Source organism: Galeopterus variegatus, unplaced genomic scaffold (genome assembly GCF_000696425.1).
Source record: "Galeopterus variegatus unplaced genomic scaffold, G_variegatus-3.0.2 Scaffold1427, whole genome shotgun sequence".
NCBI classification, from domain to species: Eukaryota; Metazoa; Chordata; class Mammalia; order Dermoptera; family Cynocephalidae; genus Galeopterus; species Galeopterus variegatus.
The window spans coordinates 165,910-183,617 of NW_007727538.1; the positions used below are offsets into that span (position 1 = coordinate 165,910).

General features: G+C 53.7%; 1 protein-coding gene across 1 annotated transcript in view; it reads left to right on the plus strand.

Moving 5' to 3' along the window:
- ABCG1 (ATP-binding cassette, sub-family G (WHITE), member 1) overlaps positions 1-16,939 on the plus strand; it is a 66,299-nt gene extending 49,360 nt beyond the window's left edge. The window contains exons 5-14 of the mRNA XM_008576907.1: positions 2,061-2,111; positions 7,378-7,523; positions 8,999-9,122; positions 9,717-9,831; positions 11,555-11,703; positions 11,859-11,960; positions 12,963-13,131; positions 13,890-13,990; positions 14,213-14,371; positions 16,711-16,939. Coding sequence (XP_008575129.1) covers positions 2,061-2,111; positions 7,378-7,523; positions 8,999-9,122; positions 9,717-9,831; positions 11,555-11,703; positions 11,859-11,960; positions 12,963-13,131; positions 13,890-13,990; positions 14,213-14,371; positions 16,711-16,833 — 1,239 coding nt within the window. The 3' untranslated portion in view covers positions 16,834-16,939. The remainder of the gene's footprint in view (positions 1-2,060; positions 2,112-7,377; positions 7,524-8,998; positions 9,123-9,716; positions 9,832-11,554; positions 11,704-11,858; positions 11,961-12,962; positions 13,132-13,889; positions 13,991-14,212; positions 14,372-16,710) is intronic.
- The last annotated feature ends 769 nt before the right edge of the window (positions 16,940-17,708 follow it).

Sequence of the window (17,708 nt, forward strand, 5' to 3'; positions counted from 1 at the left end):
CCAGCCAAGTGCCTGACTCTGGGCTTCGAGGGCCATTTTTAAGGAAGCTCAACCCACAGGGACTGAGCCCACACTGACCAATTTGGGGGCGGTGGAAGCCACTAGAACGCCTCCATTAGGAGGTTTGAAAGTCAGCCTGCAGCTCTGGTTGCCCTCATGGCTTGCTTGTGTCGGGGCTGTTTTTCTGCTTTCTCCTCATCCTCTGCATAAAAGAGTCCCTGACCCCTGTGCCTCTCCTGGCACCTTCGGGGCCATTCTCAGCCTGTCTGCTCTGCGCTTTGGTTAGCAGATGGGGCACTTGCCGTGGTTTCCCACCTGGAGAGGTCTTCCTGGCTTGGATCAGGCAGAGCTTCCTCCACGGCATCAGAGAGAGGCAGCCACACATGTTATGTGGAGGGCCGTTCCCTGGCCTTCTTAGCTCAGCAGAGAGAAGCAGGTGAAGAATCGCCTGGCTTGGATCAGGCAGAGCTTCCTCCACGGCATCAGAGAGAGGCAGCCACACGTGTTATGTGGAGGGCCGTTCCCTGGCCTTCTTAGCTCAGCAGAGAGAAGCAGGTGAAGAATCAGACGGGTCCTGCCCCCTAACCTGCTTCATGGGAACAGAAAGAGAGGGCCCTGTGAGGTTGTTCTCTTTCATCTTCCCTGGCACTGAGTGTCCCTCAGGTGAGGGGACACCTCTCCACAGGCTCAGCCTACCCCAGCAGCTGTGCACTGGGGAGCCCTGATGTTTATTGGACTCCACGTGAGTGTTCTGATGGGCACAGAGGACTTGGAGAGAGTCTGCAAACCAACCAGGCAAGGCAGCCCCATGACGCTTTTATTTATGCTCATGCTCACGTCCCATGTGTTCAGTAAGCGCAAGCTCTACACACACCCTACTGATTCCTGGATGGCTTGTGCAGCTGGGGTGACCTGAGCTCAGCTTCTCAGAGAATCACTGAGTGAACATGCGGTGACTCATTTGAGAGCCTTCGCTTTGACTTCCTAGCCTTTTCACTGTCTTCTCTTGCAGACACAATGGGTGACTCCTGGGTCGTCTCTGCTCTCTCCCAACCTTGTCATCAGACTCTTCTCTGACATACATCCATTTTCAGAATTCAATTCAATTTTAGATATTGATTTTGAGAGTTCACAAAACCTCTGAGAAATACTTCCAGCTCCAGGCTGTCACACCTTTTACCACTCAAGGTCCTGTCTCACATATAGGAGTGACACTGACCACAGGCTGCTGAGTCCTGGTCACGTATTAGACATAGACGTGCTTTGTTACATGCTGCTTCTGGCCCTCACGACCACCAGGCAGACCAAGAAGTGACCCTCAGTGTCACATAGCAAGCAGCAGGCTCTGCCAGGGGGACATGGGCCTGGCCCTATCTGGCTCTGGGGCCCAGGACTCTTGCCACTTTCCCTGTTCCATCTGATCCTCACAGTACCTTCACTGGCGATGAGGTGGTGGGTTTTAACCTCACTCTCATGCCCATGAGGAAACTGAGGCTCCTTGTTTGCCCAAGGCCACAGCACTTCACAGAGCAGAACCAAGGCTGACATGGAGTATGGTGATTTCTACACAGGGTTTTACTAAGCAGGGTCAGGGACCCAGTGGTGTGCTGGTAAATGGGACCTCAAAAAATGAAACAAAACCACAACAAAGAACAGTATCCCAACAAATAGCACTTGCCAATTTAAGTGGTGTAAATATTCCCACTGTGGATAATTTCCAGCTATCGGTGGTTTGACAAGTGGCTTGTGGAATTTCTAAATATCCACTGCTGGTTGCAGCCCAGCCAGGTCTTCAAGCCCCTGATGCCTGGGGTTTCTTCTTCTTTAAATTGCCCACATCTAACTTCTGTCACAGGTGCATCAGAGAACTGGACTAAGACAACAGGGTGCATCCCAGACAGTGTGCTCTCCTATGACCCTACCTTGATTAAACCATGGGAAGTGGGAACCCAAAACCTCCTTGGGTTTTCCACAGTGGTTGGGTAGCTCTGGGCTCGCAGCGTGGCTTTGAGAGGCTGCCCCAGCCAACAGCCTCCACACTGTCGTCCTTGTCCCTGCAGGTGTCTGCACATCTGAAGCTCCAGGAGAAGGATGAAGGCAGGCGGGAGATGGTAAGTATGTTGCTCTGGGCTCAGTGGTCCAGAGTGTGCAGGACGTTCATGTGGGAAATGTGTATGGGAGGCTCTTTGGTGCTGGCTTCTATTTGCTCGTCTGTTTCGCCTGGTCTCCTGGGGGGCGAGGTGACATCTCAGGGTGTAACATGGCCTGCAGCAGCCCAGGTCCAAGACAGACGGCTCTGGGGCAAGAGGCACGGCTCTGAGTCTGACCCAGGAGTGGCTGCACTAAAGTGGCAGGGATGCAGCAAGACAGTGGCCTTAGTGCTCAGGTGGCCAGAGAACGTGGACTTCAGGCTAAACCGTATGCTCTGCCCCTTTTAGTGTTTAATGCACTTCATATTAACTCAATTGTTTTTATAAAACAGTAACAATGAAGACAGTCACTTGTTTAAAAATAACCACTCTTCACCCACACACTTGCAAGAAGTTTGGTCCTTTCCTGTTATTAACCAGTCTTTAAAAAAAAAAAGAAAATAAACACATTTCCAGGAGGACTAACGCTTTCCAATCGCTTTTACCCCTTTTTTGGTTCCCTAAGCCCCCAGGGAGCAGGTGAGCAGAGCCAGCTGGAGCACCAGAAATCCGCAATAGGGAGAGGGACTGGTCTATGTCCACACATTGTCCAAGGGACTCTCGACTCCTCTTCACACTACAGCAAGGGCTGGTGGGATCTTCAGTGTAACACAGAACTTGCTGAAATCCCACTTGTATGACATTACCTTTGTCCTCTAATGCCTGGCAGGACCTCAGTCCAGCAGCCGGGAGCATGGGATTTGCAGGGTTAGCACCAGCGGCACGATGCAGCCCTTCATGCTTTGGTGTGAAATGGAATAATTAACAGCACACAGCCGCCTGGCAGGACCTCAGTCCAGCAGCCGGGAGCATGGGATTTGCAGGGTTAGCGCCAGCGGCACGATGCAGCCCTTCATGCTTTGGTGTGAAATGGAATAATTAACAGCACACAGCTGAACATGCAGAGGCAGCATTAACAGCAAGCTGCTTACATCACTTACCCCTCCTGCCACACATCATAGTTAACATTGAGTAAATTTAAACCACTTTGGCATGGAAAAAAGTGTTGGATAAACTTAGGCTCCTTCCTCTCTGCACTGCACGCTCCAGAACTCTTGGGATTCAGCCCCTGCCACCTGGAGTGGGGAGGAGAGGGTGTTAACATGCATAGTGCAGGTGGACAGAACCTAATTTCTAGGAGAAATACAACAATTCCTTGTTGCTACAGAAAATGTTTCATGTGGAACTCTTTACATCGAAAGGAGTAAAATGGATTAAAGGAACCCAAGATAGAGAAGATGTGGAAAATGTGAAAACCACGTGTGTTTCTGTCCCTTTATGGAGGCAAAAGGACTGATCGGGCTTGTGACTATTGTACAGGTTGGAAGCAGAGCCCTCTGGTCACTGAGCTTTTCTGAACAGAGTCCCTTAGACACGCAGACATTCCTCCCCCCCACACCCCCCGTACACCACCTCCCCTGACTCCTGCAGCCGCACCTGACAGTGTTGATTACACCAAGTTATGGAAGACCAGTATCTTGGGCTGATCCCCTCAGGACCTCAGAATTGACTACATTTGGAGATGGGGGTCTTTAAAGAAGTAATTAAATTAAAATGAGGTCACTAAGGTGGTCCCTAATCCAATCTGACTGGTGTCCTTATAAAAAAAAAAGAGATTAGGACATAGACACATACAGAGGGATGACCACGTGAGGAAACAGGGAGAAGACGCCACTTGCAAGCCAAGGAGAGAAGCCTCAGGAGGAACCAGCCTGCTGACACCTAGATCTCAGACTTCCAGCCTCCAGAATTCCGGGACAGTGATTTCTGTTGCTTAAGACCCCAGTTTGGGTACTTTGTTACGGTAGCCTGAGCTGACTAACACAACAGGTTAGATAACTTGGTTCTAGGCACATGGTAGAACAGGGAGAAAAATGAAGTGTCTCTCTGCCCCGGTCACTGGTGAGGAGGAAAGCCCTTGGCCACAGGACCAGTGGCAGGGGGGTGGTCCTGGCAAGAGCTGAGAGGGATCTCCACGAAGCAAAGAATCAATGAGCTGCCCCTCCATGAGGCCCGGGACCACTTCTCATGCCTCGACACTCCCATCCTCCAGCCTCCACATTGCACAGGGTGTCAGAAGCGCAGTGCAATCTCTGACTCAGCCCCCATCAGGGTCCGCAGACCCCTTCCGACAATTGCCCCCGAGCCAAGGAACAGGCTGCAGGACTCCAAGGAGATGGTAGAAACGTCAGCTGGTCGCTGATGTGGAGGAGCAGCTACAGAGAGAGGATTCTGTCTGTCAGACCCCAACCCAAGGCCTAGGACAGAGCTGACAGTGGAGAAGAGTCTTCTCTGGAGTCGCACATCGTGGGGACAGCAGACAGGGAGGTTGGAGGGTTTTTCTAACACAGAGAGGGTCCTATAGAGAAGGGGGACTGAGCATACAGAGGAGCCCCTTCAACCTCGGGCTCCTAGGACCTGCTGGGTGACCTTGAGCCACGTTCCACCTGCCTTTTACAGCAGTCTCAGATGGAATGGATGACATCTTTGAGGTCTTTGAGTTCCACCGAGCCTGCGTGACCCACAAGAAGGGGCTGTGGATCACTCTCTGAAGCATGGGCTGCCTCGGCCCACCTTTCCCTGGAGCTAGGACAGCAGCTTTTGCAGAGGGCTGGGCGGCAAGCAGGTGCTTCGGCAGACTTGCTGCACTGAGGAGCACAGCAGTTGGGGCTGGCCCTTCCCCTCCCGTGCCAGCTGTCTGCAACAGTAAGTGTTGCATCTTCAGAATCTGGCTTCTAGCTCCTCATCCCGATGGCTGTGTCAGGGTCTCAAGGGAGGGCCTCGGGAACCTGCTGTACCTGCTGGAGTGGAAGGGTCCGGAGTGAGACAGCATCTTGGTGGCAACTGGAGGCACTTCTGGGGGCCCTTGGCAGACAGGACTCACAGGCCCATGTCCTAGAGGGGCCTGGCCTGAGACACTGACCAGAAGGCAGCCTCGTGCTGTTCTCGGCTGTGCTTATGAGAGCAAAGACATCGTCGCACTGAGGGTCCCTGCTGCTCCGGGCTACATTGTCCCTGGGGAGCGAGACCTCTCCTCATGCTGCTGGGTGAACAATGAGAGGAGCCACCCCCACGGGAGCAGAGGTGGTGAGCAGTCCTGCACGTTTCTCACTGGGGCCCCAGCGCAGACCCACCCTCGTGTTCCGCAGCCCCCCAGGGACCTGCCAGCAAGATCATTTGGAGCATAAAACAGCAGCCATGTCACATCCTGGCTCATTTCCCTCGACCCTCCACATGTACTGGTCAAAGTTGTTTATAGCTCCTGGAAACAATGGGATGGAATGTTCTAGCATGGAGTGGAATGTGTTCTCGGCCTTCCTCGTTTCCCAGAAAAGCAGCCTCAGCCCTGGAGAGCTCTCCAGCGAAGCCTCCTCTTCAGGAGAGCCCCGCCCATGGCCAGTAAGTGTGCGAGGCCCAGGAGGACTACAGGTACACATGGTCTTGAGAGCTTTGTTTAGGAAAATACATGAATAAGTGAGCCCATTGTTTGTTCTTGTGGACTAGTTTTTAAAACAAAACCAACCTGCATATGTCTCTTCCAAGAGAAGGCTGGAGAACATGAGCTGGCCTCGTGGTGGTAGAGGCAGGGGTGGGCAGGCCAAGGGGGCACCACATTTGGCCTCTACTTCCAGCACCCCCTCTGTGAAGGTGGTTGGGGAAGAGGAGATACACCGTGCTTGTGGAGCACCCCCAAAGTGAGCCTGGAACAACCAGCATTGGCCAGTGGTGCTGGGAGACCTGGGAGCCTCGTCCTGGGAGAGCCAGCTGACACTGTCTGCACAGGAGGGAAAGCCCACTGGGAAGAGAGCCCTCCCCAGCTCCACCTCGCCTTGCTGGCCTTTTCCAGACAAACCTCATGCAGGTCTTTCGGGGCTGATACCCCTCAGAGGCCAGACCTTCTGGAGGAGGTGGTGGAGCTGGGCTGAGGGCATCGTCTGCAAGGACAGGTAGAGCAGGACTGGACCCAGGCCTGTTCAAGCCTATCCAGCAGCAGCTCCCTGGTTCTTCCTGTCACTGAAGCTGTACTTTGTACTGACTGTGCATAAGTAACTCAAAAGCTCAGAGTGGAAATTTTCCTCCTTGTGTGTTCCTCCTCCTTTGGGATGACCTCATCTCCCCAGAGAAGTTGCTGGACCAGGGTCTACTCACTCCGGCCAACAGGGGCCAGCTGCCACAGGGCTGCCCTGCCAGGGCTGGGACAATGGCTGGGCCAATTCTAGAGGGAGATCTGCGGTGGGCTGCCCCAGAGGCCACCCTGGCTGGGAGGCAGGGAGGGCAGCAGCTGGCCGGCCTCCGTCTTCCTTTGGGCCTGCTTCTGAGAAGACTCTGGGGTGGACCAATCGCTGGGGCTGGAGACGGCACGGAGCCGGCGCCAGAGTCCCCTGACCTTTCTGTTCCCTGCATCTGCGCTGGATTGACAATCCAGGGCAGACAGGAAGGCTCCATGCACAGGAACTGTTTATATCTGGGGTACAGCCTGCTTCCTTGAGGCACTGGTGTGGCCGCTGTGGGAGTGGCAACTGCTCTAATCAGACACTGCAGGTCTGTTTTGTTACCTTGTTGCCACTCAGAGACTTGTTTTCAAGTCCAACCTCTGTGCAAGTGCGGAAGTGCTGCATCCCCGTTCTGAGTGGCCAGGCTTGCAGGGCTATGTGCCTTGCATCCACGGTAAGGACTGTTTTGGTGATAGCTGCCCCGGATTAAATGCCTGCTGCATGCCCAGTGTCACGCCAAGCACTGTGCATTCCCTACTGCACTTCATGGCCCAGGGACCCTCCCCTTTGTGCCGGTCAGAGACCTGATCGTCTGTCCACCTAGGTCTCCATTAACCCACCCATTCAGCAAATATTTATTGAACACTCCCCTGTGTCACACATTGGGCTAGGCTTAGAAGGGAGGGAACATGCACAGGTCACCAGCCAGAGGCAGAAGGGGGACTCAACCCCTCAGTCCTCTGCCCCTGGGCAGCACTGCCTCCCTGGCCAAAATCAAGATGGCTGCCTTGGAAGCGGCACCTTTCCTGTTTGGCATTGGGCATCCGGGGTGGGCCCCAATTTGCAGCCCCTCTGTGTGTCCAGCAGGATGGAGGTGGGGGCAGCCGGCAGGTCTTCTCACGTGGGCCCTGGTCTAGGTGGTGAGGTTTGACAGGCAGTTCCTAACGGGAGCTCTGGTTCTGCTGTCTCCCCAGGTCAGGGAGATCCTGATGGCACTGGGCTTGCTGTCCTGTGCCAATACGCGGACGGGAAGCCTGTCGGGCGGCCAGCGGAAGCGCCTGGCCATCGCCCTGGAGCTGGTGAACAACCCTCCGGTCATGTTCTTCGATGAACCCACCAGGTAAATCAGGAGCTGCAAAGCAACTGGGCTGGAGGTGGGGGAGGCAGGGAAGAGCTGACCCCACCCCCCACCCCCACTAGGCAGTTCTCACAGGTGGCCCCAACATTCTTGGGGGGTGCCATTGTGGGTTCTGCTCGTGCAACTTTTCCTCCCTCTCTTTGGGATCACGGGCAGAGGGGCTGACCTCCCTCCTCCCTCCTTTACTCACTCAGAGATGCCCACATGCTCAGGCCTATGGGGCTTGGGGTAACATGGGGATATGGTTTGGGGGAAATGTCCCTTCACGGTGCATGTCTCTCCCATGCAAAACGTGCCCGTGGCACAGCCACTCTGAGGGCTCTTGTGTGAGACACCTTTGAGAAAGAGCCTGTGGTCAGACGTGTTCAAAAAACCTGCACATTAGCACATTAAAGGTGCAGAGAAGCCCGTAGGAGACTCCTGCCTTGTGGCCCCTGTTAGTCTGATCCTTTCCTGGGGGTGCCCTTCACGTTCAACCCCCACTAGGAAGCGCTGCTGTGGAACCCAGGCTCTGGCACCCACAGCAGTGTGTCAAGCTCATCAGCTCAGTCACCCAGACAAGATGAGCAAGCCGCGACCTACGGGGCTGCTCCCAAAACGACTTCCGACCGATGCGATGTTGCCTCACGCCTACTGCTTGCTCACCCCTCCAGAGTCCAGCTAAACAAGGCAGCAGTCTGTGGCAGTTCATTCACTATAGTCCAGCATAGCACCCAGCCCACAGCGGGTGGTCCTCAAGGAGCCTCTATAAAGATATTTTAGAAAGTGACCACCATGAACCCTTAAAACCACATCTTGCAGGCTGACTGCCATGGGAGTGAGTTCCAGGGCTCTGCCTGGCACCTCCCTTGCCCTAACACAGCAGAGTCAAGGGGATGGAAGCAGGAGCAGGGCTGGGGCACTAGAGAAGGAGAGCAGAGAGGCGAGGTCGCCCCAGGACGCTGCCGGACATGGTCAAGAGCCTGCAGTGAGCCTCAGGACTCTGTATCCCATGAGAGGCACCGATACGTGTTCAGCAAAACACCTGCTGGAGTAAAGCCCCGGCCTGGGCTGCTGACGTCCCCAGATGGGACAAAGGGTAGGGAATGTGACTGCTGACCACCAGGCTATGCTGCTCACATAGGAGGCACAGAACTGCCTAGACAATTCTGAAGTAGTCTCCTGCCAAGACGGGCGGGGAACCCCCACACTCTCCGTCCCAGGTCCTTTCATCAGGACTGTCTGGGGTTCCTCCATTATAGTCAGAAATAAAAGGTGACAGACACGGTCCCCACTGTGTGCTCCAGCACTGAGCAGTTAAAACAAAGAGGTAGCACAGAGCCTGGCCTTGGGGCAGGGGCAGCTTCAGCTGCAGGCCACACAATGGTGGGGCACTGACATCCTGGTCCTCCAGGACCTCGGGCAGTGAGCTCATCCCTACAGCTCATAGGCGTCTTACGGTGCCCCTTGACTTGCAGTGGCCTGGACAGCGCCTCCTGCTTCCAGGTGGTCTCCCTGATGAAAGGGCTGGCCCAAGGAGGCAGGTCCATCATCTGCACCATCCACCAGCCCAGCGCCAAGCTCTTCGAGCTGTTCGACCAGGTACGCAGGCCCCGTGCCTCTCCCACCCAGGACTGCCCGTTCAAACCCTGGGTACTCCCCACCTTTGGTTAGTGCGTTCATGGGGTATCCTCATTTCCAAGAGATTTTGAGTGCTGTGTTTATGAGACTTTGGGTACCATGCCACTTGAGGCGCCTCCTGTCTCTGCTGCTATGGCTTGGCATGGGACCCCATCAAGGTACTAACACCGTGAGACTCCGTTGCCTCCCCTGCTAAAATGGGAAAACATCTGTTTATAGAATTAAGTGGTAGGTTATGGTATTTGTGCAATATCATCTGTTTTATAAGCCCTAAAGGGATGAAATGTAGATAGCTCCAAAATTTTTTCTGAGCAGGTGGTTAGCATGGAAAAAAAGCAAGTAATATAATATGATGACCCCAGCCATATGATATTCTGTCTTCCTGGACTTACCATAGCTTTCCCCTTGAACTTTAACAGGGTCCTCAGGGAGTAATATAAAGCTCTCATGAGAGGAGATGGGTTGGTTGGTTGATTGATGACTGACTGACTGGACCGCCAGTGCTTTACGGAGGAAGACAGGGGTGATGCTTTTCCTTTCCTTACTTTTTTCCAGCTCTATGTCCTCAGTCAAGGACAATGTGTGTACCGGGGAAAAGTCTCCAATCTTGTGCCATATTTAAGGGACTTAGGTCTGAACTGCCCAACCTACCACAACCCAGCAGATTTTGGTAAGTGAAGGCTTGCCCAGCCAGGAGGACAGTCTCATGAATATTCCCTGAAGGGCTCAAGTGCCATCCTGTGGTGGGACTTTTAAAGGACAGAAAAAGAGTTTTCCTTTCCTCCAGATAAAAATATCTGGCCAGCCAGTTTCTGCCCCTGTCTTCACATGGCCGTCTCCTCTGTGTCTCCATATCCTCTCCTCTTCTAATAAGGACATCCTCATCCAGCATAAATTCATCCCAAGATCCATAACTAATTCCATCTGCAAAGACCCTTTTCCACCTGAGGCCCTGTCCAGGGCTTCCAGGTGGACATCCCTCCTCCTGGTCTTCCAGCCATCAGTTTTCTCACTCGATTGCTTTTCTTTAAAACATCTGATCACGCACTTCCAAGGACTGCATATTTTCTACAACATCAGTTCCCAAATTGTGCTCTATGGGACATGGCTCCTGGGAAATGCTCTGCACTCACATGCAGTAGTCTGTGAGAAGAGAGAATGCAGGGATGAGAAGATGGCGAGGGGAGAGGGGGGCTTGGTTTGAGAGAAGACACGGGGAGGACTCAGTTTGTGGTGGCACATTCATTCAGGAGAGAGAAGGAGGTCAGTGGCAGGTGCTGCTAAGCAGGGAGGGAGGTGAGAACATAGAAGGAAGGACAGGCGGGAAGGTGAAGAGCCGAACACCTGGGAGTGCACAGAAGTCCTGCAGGAATGAGGTACCCCTCCTGGAGGCTCTATTCCCTTGCTGTCATCTGGACGGGGCAGCCCGGGACCTCGTCTGCAGTGCCCGGGGGGCATGTGCAGCTATTGACAGTGACATTCTGGTGGGTCCAGTCCTGGTTTATGGCTTTATACAGGAGTGTTTGGCTGCCCTGGTACCAGCTTGGGGAAAGCAGATGGCTGATTTTGCTAGAGGGAAGAGCAGAAAAGACTCAAGGACCAGGGATCTTTGGACATCAGCAAGAAAGTTATTGAGGTGGGGGGCGGGGCGTTGCCCAGGGAAGGCGAGGGCAGATGGGAGAAGCAGGTCGGTGGACAGGAAGGAGCAACAGTCGCTGTGGCAGTGTGGAGCCAGCCAGCCAGCAGCAGAGGCAGCCCTGAATGAACGGGTCTGGAGGTGGAGGGGAGGAGGGACAGCCTGGGTCCAGGAGGGACAAGCAAGCAAGTGACGAAGGCCAGTGGAGGAGATGCTCACAGGATGAGAAGTGCGGCTGATGGTCCTGGGACCTCAGAGTCCCCAGGTGGCCAGGCACCCCACATGGCGGTAGGCATCCCTTCTCTGTGGTCTTTTGAGCTGACACAGCTCTCATCACAACCCCCAAGCTGCAGGCTGTCCTGTGAGGGACCTACGTCGTTCCACTCATCTCCCCCTCTGCTTGCATGCTGGCCCACCATGAGCTCCGTAAGCACCAGACGGCTGAGCCACTGGGGGCATGTGACTAAATGCTGCTCAGCCTGTCTGACACTACATAGGCACTTGCATTTCCAGTCTCCTGACATGGCAAATGGCTTTGTTGGGGGGTTGAGAGCCGAATTCCCATTTGCAGGTTGACAAATGATTCTGACACCATACCATTATCATCACCATGCAGCATCTATGTAATCATTTAGAAACTTTCCTACTTGAATAACGACTTTGCCGTTGCAAAGTGAAGGAGACCTATGGTCCACCTGAGCACTTGGTGCATCTCTCCTAGAGCCTGGACTGACCCCTCCTTCTGTGTCCCTTGCAGTTATGGAGGTCGCGTCTGGTGAGTATGGTGACCAGAACGGGCGCCTGGTGAAAGCGGTTCGGGAGGGCATGTGCGACTCTGACTACAAGAGAGACCTGGGAGGTGATGCCGAAGTGAACCCCTTTCTTTGGCACCGGCCCTCAGAAGAGGTAAAAAGCAGGCAGGATGATTAAAGGGTCTGAGAAAGGGGATGCACAGCCCGGGCCTGGGAGCGCATGTCTGCCACTCCCGCCATGTGAGCACCTTCTGAGCAGGAAGGAGCCAGCTGGCGGGGCTCATGGCTCCCTTGTCGGTGTGTCCTCAGGACTCGGCATCCATGGAAGGCTGTCACAGCTTCTCTGCCAGCTGCCTCACTCAGTTCTGCATCCTCTTCAAAAGGACCTTTCTCAGCATCATGAGGGATTCGGTAAGGGTGTCAAGCATTCTCTCACAGCCCAGGACACCATCGGGTCATTTTCCCCATTCACTCCTCCTGACAGAACTTCCAGATTGTTTTTCCTACCCATGCATTAGTCAGCTTTCCCTGTTATGCTGCAGTAACAAACAGTCCCCAATGCTAGTGTGCATGCCGACCACCGTTGGTGCCTTGTTCACATTACGTGTTTGAAGCTGTGGGCTGGGTTGTGGCTCCACCCCATGTGCCACCTCATCCCAGGCCCAGACTGAGGACAGCTCCTGCTGGATGTGGCTTTCTGGGACACCACCAATGGAAAGTGCAAGAGGGAAACCAAATGGCAGCCTTAAAAGTTCTGCTTAGAGCTGGCAGACTGTCACTTGTTCCCACATTACATTGGCCAAGCAAGTAATGAGGCCACGTCTAACATCAGGGACATGGGCAAGTTTGCTCCCCCCGCAGGAAGGCTGTAGGTCATGAGTGGGTGCATTGAGCAATCCCTTCCAGGGAAGGAGGTGGTGAGTACATGGGAACCATAAGACACCTGCCACTTAAGTGGCCCCCTGCCCGAGTGCTCAGCACAGCTTCTGAGACTAATTTGAAAGACAGAGGGGCTTGAACAACCTGTGCCAGAGCTTTTTGAGTGTGGGCCCGTGACAGATCCACCCTTTGTCCCCCTCCCACCACCATTTGTACTTTTCTCTCTTCTGAAGGCAGACTTCCTTTGTTTGCCATTGAAGAGGATTTAACAAACGGTAGTAATTACTTCTGTTTTAACAGAAACAAAAGCCTGCTGCACGCATGCACACGTATGTGCATGCACGCATATGTGTGTGTGTCTGAGTTGGTTTAGGTTTGGGCTTGATCTTCTGGTGGAGAAGGGAGGATGAAGCCGAATATCTGCTACTACAGAAATAAGGGGCTGATGCTGCTGAAGGCCTTAGCCTCATTGTTCTTTGGTGACCCCACCCCAGAACTTCCAGTGCACAGGGTGAGAACCGTGTCTGCCCCCAGGTCCTGACACACCTGCGGATCACCTCGCACATTGGGATCGGTCTCCTCATTGGCCTGCTCTACCTGGGGATTGGGAACGAAGCCAAGAAGGTCTTGAGCAACTCCGGCTTCCTTTTCTTCTCCATGCTGTTCCTCATGTTCGCGGCCCTCATGCCCACCGTCCTTACGTGTGAGTGACTGACCACACCCCTCTGTCCCCATTATCTGTGATGTCTTGTTTTTTTAAATACCATCTTCTGTGTTGATGGATGCAGGTTTTATTCTATTTGCTGTTAGATAAGAAACGTTTAAACCAAAAGAGTGATTCACTACTGGAAGACTTTTAAGCATGGTAGAAGGCTGACGGATGGGACATTCCTCAAAGGTTTATCCTCAGGAACCCTCAAAGTCTACTACTTTAGTGTTACGTAGTTCAGTTAAGATGGCCCTGGTATGGCCAACTCTGGGAGTAGATAAGCTCTTCTAGACAGATTTCCATGCTATTCTAGTTTGTTCACAAATAGGCTGCCCCAGTCACTTAGGGTTGACAGTGTACAAAGCTCTTGCTTCACCAGAGCTCCAGAAACATCACCTACCTGCAGTACCTCCTCCCTGAGTTGCCTGCCTATGGGAAGAGATCACAGTGTTATAGGGTTTCAGAAGAGGCAAACAAGAATAAGCCTGGCAGTGAATACTTAATCACTAAAGTAGATGCTCTCCACCAGTCTCGCTCCATGATTCTTCAGGTTATAAAAATGGTGGCCGCTTCTCCAGGCTAGTAAAGCAACTCATCTCTTTGTTCAAACCTTCAGCACTTTAAGAATCAAAAGGCCAATGTGGTACAGGCCACATCTTGTGCTGAACAGCTCAGCACAAGGTCACCTACTAGAATACTTGGCTGGCCAGGTATGTCCTCTTGACCCTTTTTTCCATTCTTCTGTCTCCTAGTTCCCCTGGAGATGGGAGTATTTCTTCGGGAACACCTGAATTACTGGTACAGCCTGAAGGCCTACTACCTAGCCAAGACCATGGCTGATGTGCCCTTTCAGGTGGGGAGCAAAGGGGGCATAATTTGAAGAGGGGACAAGAATTCTCCTTTGCACCCTACAAAACAGGGTGAGGCTTGTGGGGAATCAGGCAGGGTGACATTCCCTGACTTAATGAGTTTCAGCTGGTGCTGTGGGTGAAGGGCAGGCTGCCAGAATCTGAGGCTTGCCTGATGGCTTCTGTGACCTGGCCGGGCTCCGTGGTGATGGACTCTGTGTCTCCAGATCATGTTCCCGGTGGCCTACTGCAGCATTGTGTACTGGATGACATCGCAGCCATCCGACGCCGTGCGGTTTGTCCTGTTTGCCGCACTGGGCACCATGACATCTCTGGTGGCCCAGTCCCTGGGCCTGCTGATCGGAGCCGCCTCCACATCCCTGCAGGTACCAGCCACGGCAACCCTGTGGGCTGGGCTTCCCTTCAACACCTTGTTCTCACAAGGCCTAGGCTGTTTCTGGTGGGACTCAGTGCCACCCCTCCTCCCTAAGACCCCTCTTCCTAATTCTGCCCTGAGCTTCCTAGATGGGCGTCACAAGGTCATTCCCATGGGAAGGATCACATTTTCCTGGGTAGTCAGGATTAGCCAGCTTATAAGGAGTTGTGACCAAGACAGGCACCCCCATCCTGTGCTTACGCGTGCCAGGCACTCTCTCAGTGCTTTCCAAGTACTAGCTCATCTAGTTAGGTGCTGTGCTAGCCCCGTTACAGGTGGGGAGACTGAGGCCCAGAGAGGCACAGTGACTTGTCACGGTCACACAGCTGGCTCAGAGGTCAAGCTCTCAACACCTACCTATTATTGTCTCTATGGATTCACTCGGCCATCCTTAGACATCCTCCTCTACTTCACTCACCTGCGCCCCACCCGCCCCCGAGCCTCTCCATCTTCTTCTTCCCCATCACTTCTCAGGCCAGTCGCCTGGGCCCACCCCTACCCCACCCACCACACCACATGCATCTGCAGCTTCTCCACCTCAGTGGCTTCAGGTGCTCAGGCCAACCCTATCCTTAAAAAGCAAAACTCTCAGGTGGCTTACATGTCCCTGGGGCCCTCCAAGGTCCCACGCAGGCTGCTGCCTCGCCCATTTCCTTCTCCAGGGTCCACCTCCCACCAGCTGATCGGCCCCAGGGACTCAGCTCCCCCACCTGGGGACGGGAGTAGCCATGGCACCCATTTTCAGGATGACCCATGACTCTGCAGGGAAGGTGTGGGGCCGGGCCAGCCCACAAAGGGTCCGGGGAAGAACGGCCACTGCCCCCCATCCCCCGGCGCCCACCCATCTGCTGGCCCCTGGTGGGGTCCAGAATGCACCTCCAGCAGAGCAGGCTCAGCGGCCCTGCTAAGTGGTCAGATGCCGCTATCACCACCAAAGGGTGTTGCAGTGCCCTGGGCACTACCTAAGGAGGCTTCCTTTGAGCACACGTGCCGGTGTAGGTGTGGCATTCCCTTCCCAGCCTAACAAGTCCCAGTCATACTCACACTGACGTCCACTGGCTTTCTGTCCATCCCTCTGCGTCCTAGCACAGATGTCTGCTGCCGAACTGGCACAGGCATTTCTTGCCAGGGTCCCACCTCCCACCTCCACCCAGGACACAGCCCCACCTGTAGCCCAGCCTGCCCCCACCCGGCCTTCTGCTCCTGCCCCTACCCTAGACACATGCGTGCATGGCTCCCGCTGAACTTCCTCGTTTTCACAGTGAGCCACATCCCCCAAGGTCAACCCCCACCTCTCCTGCTCAGACACTTCCCCCCACACCCCAAGTTGTCAGCCTCCCACTGGGTTATCTGACCAGAGCACAGGCTGTAATACTCCTGCTTACAAGCCTGCACCCCACACACGCACACACAACACACGCCACACGTACCCATACACACACACACACCACAGACACATCAACACATGCCACACCACACAGACACATCAACACACTACACACATACACAGACACTACACAGACAACACACGCCATCACACAAGCACACAGACACAACACACTACACAACACCAGTCACACATGCATTTACACAGACACATGAAGACACTACACACACCACGCAGACACTACACACACACACACACACACACCCGCACACACAATGCCCTCACTGAGTTTTTGCACACTTTGAATCAAGAGTCTCAGTGCTGTTGTGTTTTTAGTTGATCTTGGGCCCACACACCCCCTAGTTCAGGTGACACAGGAGACGCTCCCCCTGTGCATGTGGAGAGGGCATTGATTCCTCACTCAGTGCCCACCCCGCACCTGCCCTCCACGTGCCCACGTGCGGGGCCCTTTCCGTAGCCACTCAGGGCACAGCTGTTGAGAAGGGCATGTGTTAGCGGGTACCTGCAGGGGTCCTGTCAGCCTGGCTCTGGGGGCCATCAGGTGTGGGGATGCCACTACATGGTCAGCTCCCAGGGAAAGCTGTCCCCTCTGCCTCGTTGAGCACTCCCATCCTGAAGGCACCCTGCCACTGTGCCTGGGGGAAGCTCTACTCTCTTTCACCCTCCCCCTGCAGCAGACCAGGCTGCTGGCTCTGCAAATGGGATGTTCCCAGCTACCACCCTGAGCCTTTGTCAACCCTTTGGAGGCCTCACTTTTCTAGCTGATGGTGATTGTCCAGAAACACAGAAAATGGCCTCTGGAGGCCACCTGCACAGCAAGGCAAGCCGGACTTCCCACCTGCCCCACCATTAAGTTCTCTCTGTGCCCTGCCCACCCCCAGGTGGCGACGTTCGTGGGCCCCGTGACCGCCATCCCCGTCCTCCTCTTCTCAGGATTCTTTGTCAGCTTTGACACAATCCCGACGTACCTGCAGTGGATGTCCTACATCTCCTACGTCAGGTAGCGTGAGGGGAACCAGCAGAGCTTTTGTCGCTCAGGAACTTCATGGTGACGGAGGGAAAGCACTGTTGCTAACTGCTCACAAAAGCCACCTCTAGGATGTCGGCTAAGTGTGGATCATCAACTTCAGGGAACTGATGCCTTTTATTTTTTACTAGTTTGGTGTGCCCCCTCCCCTCGCCAACACACACACACACACACACACACACACACCAAGGACAAAATAAATATTAGCAACTTGTACCCTGAGGACGCCATTGGTACCCTCACATTCTGGGTATTTCTGACAAGAGCTGCCTTAGCTGGGAGCATTTCCATCTTTTAGGAACTTCATTCCTCTCTGAAATGAACAGTTCTTGCTATAAGGTACCGATTGTCTTTGAAACCTTAGTAAGAAATCCAGTGGAAAACAAGTCATCTTTTAAACATCCCAGTGTCTTTGAAGAATATTCTAGTGCCTCAGACCTGCGGGCGATCAGCTGTTGCCTCTCTGCTGAGTGGTCTTGGGGCACACTGGCCCATCAGTAGGTAGTGCCTCTCTTTAGTGTGTCGCCCACCCTCTGCCCCAGCTGCAGTTGTCCCATGTGACACAAAGATCTGAAGTTGGGAACAAGGTCTTATTTTCTAGAATGTTAGTTCAGATCCAGGCATACTGTTCAGGAAAACAACATCGAAACAAAGCACTTCTACAGAGTTTCAACAGTTGTGTGCTCTCCAACCCCAAGAAATCAGAAACCCGTGTCTTTCTTCCCCAAATTAGTGGGTTTTTTTTTTTTTTTTTTTTTTTTTTCGAAGAATTATCCAGGGTAAATAATATACTTTGTTTAGAAACATAATGGGTTTATTAACCTAATCACCGAGCTGGTCTCATTTACAAAC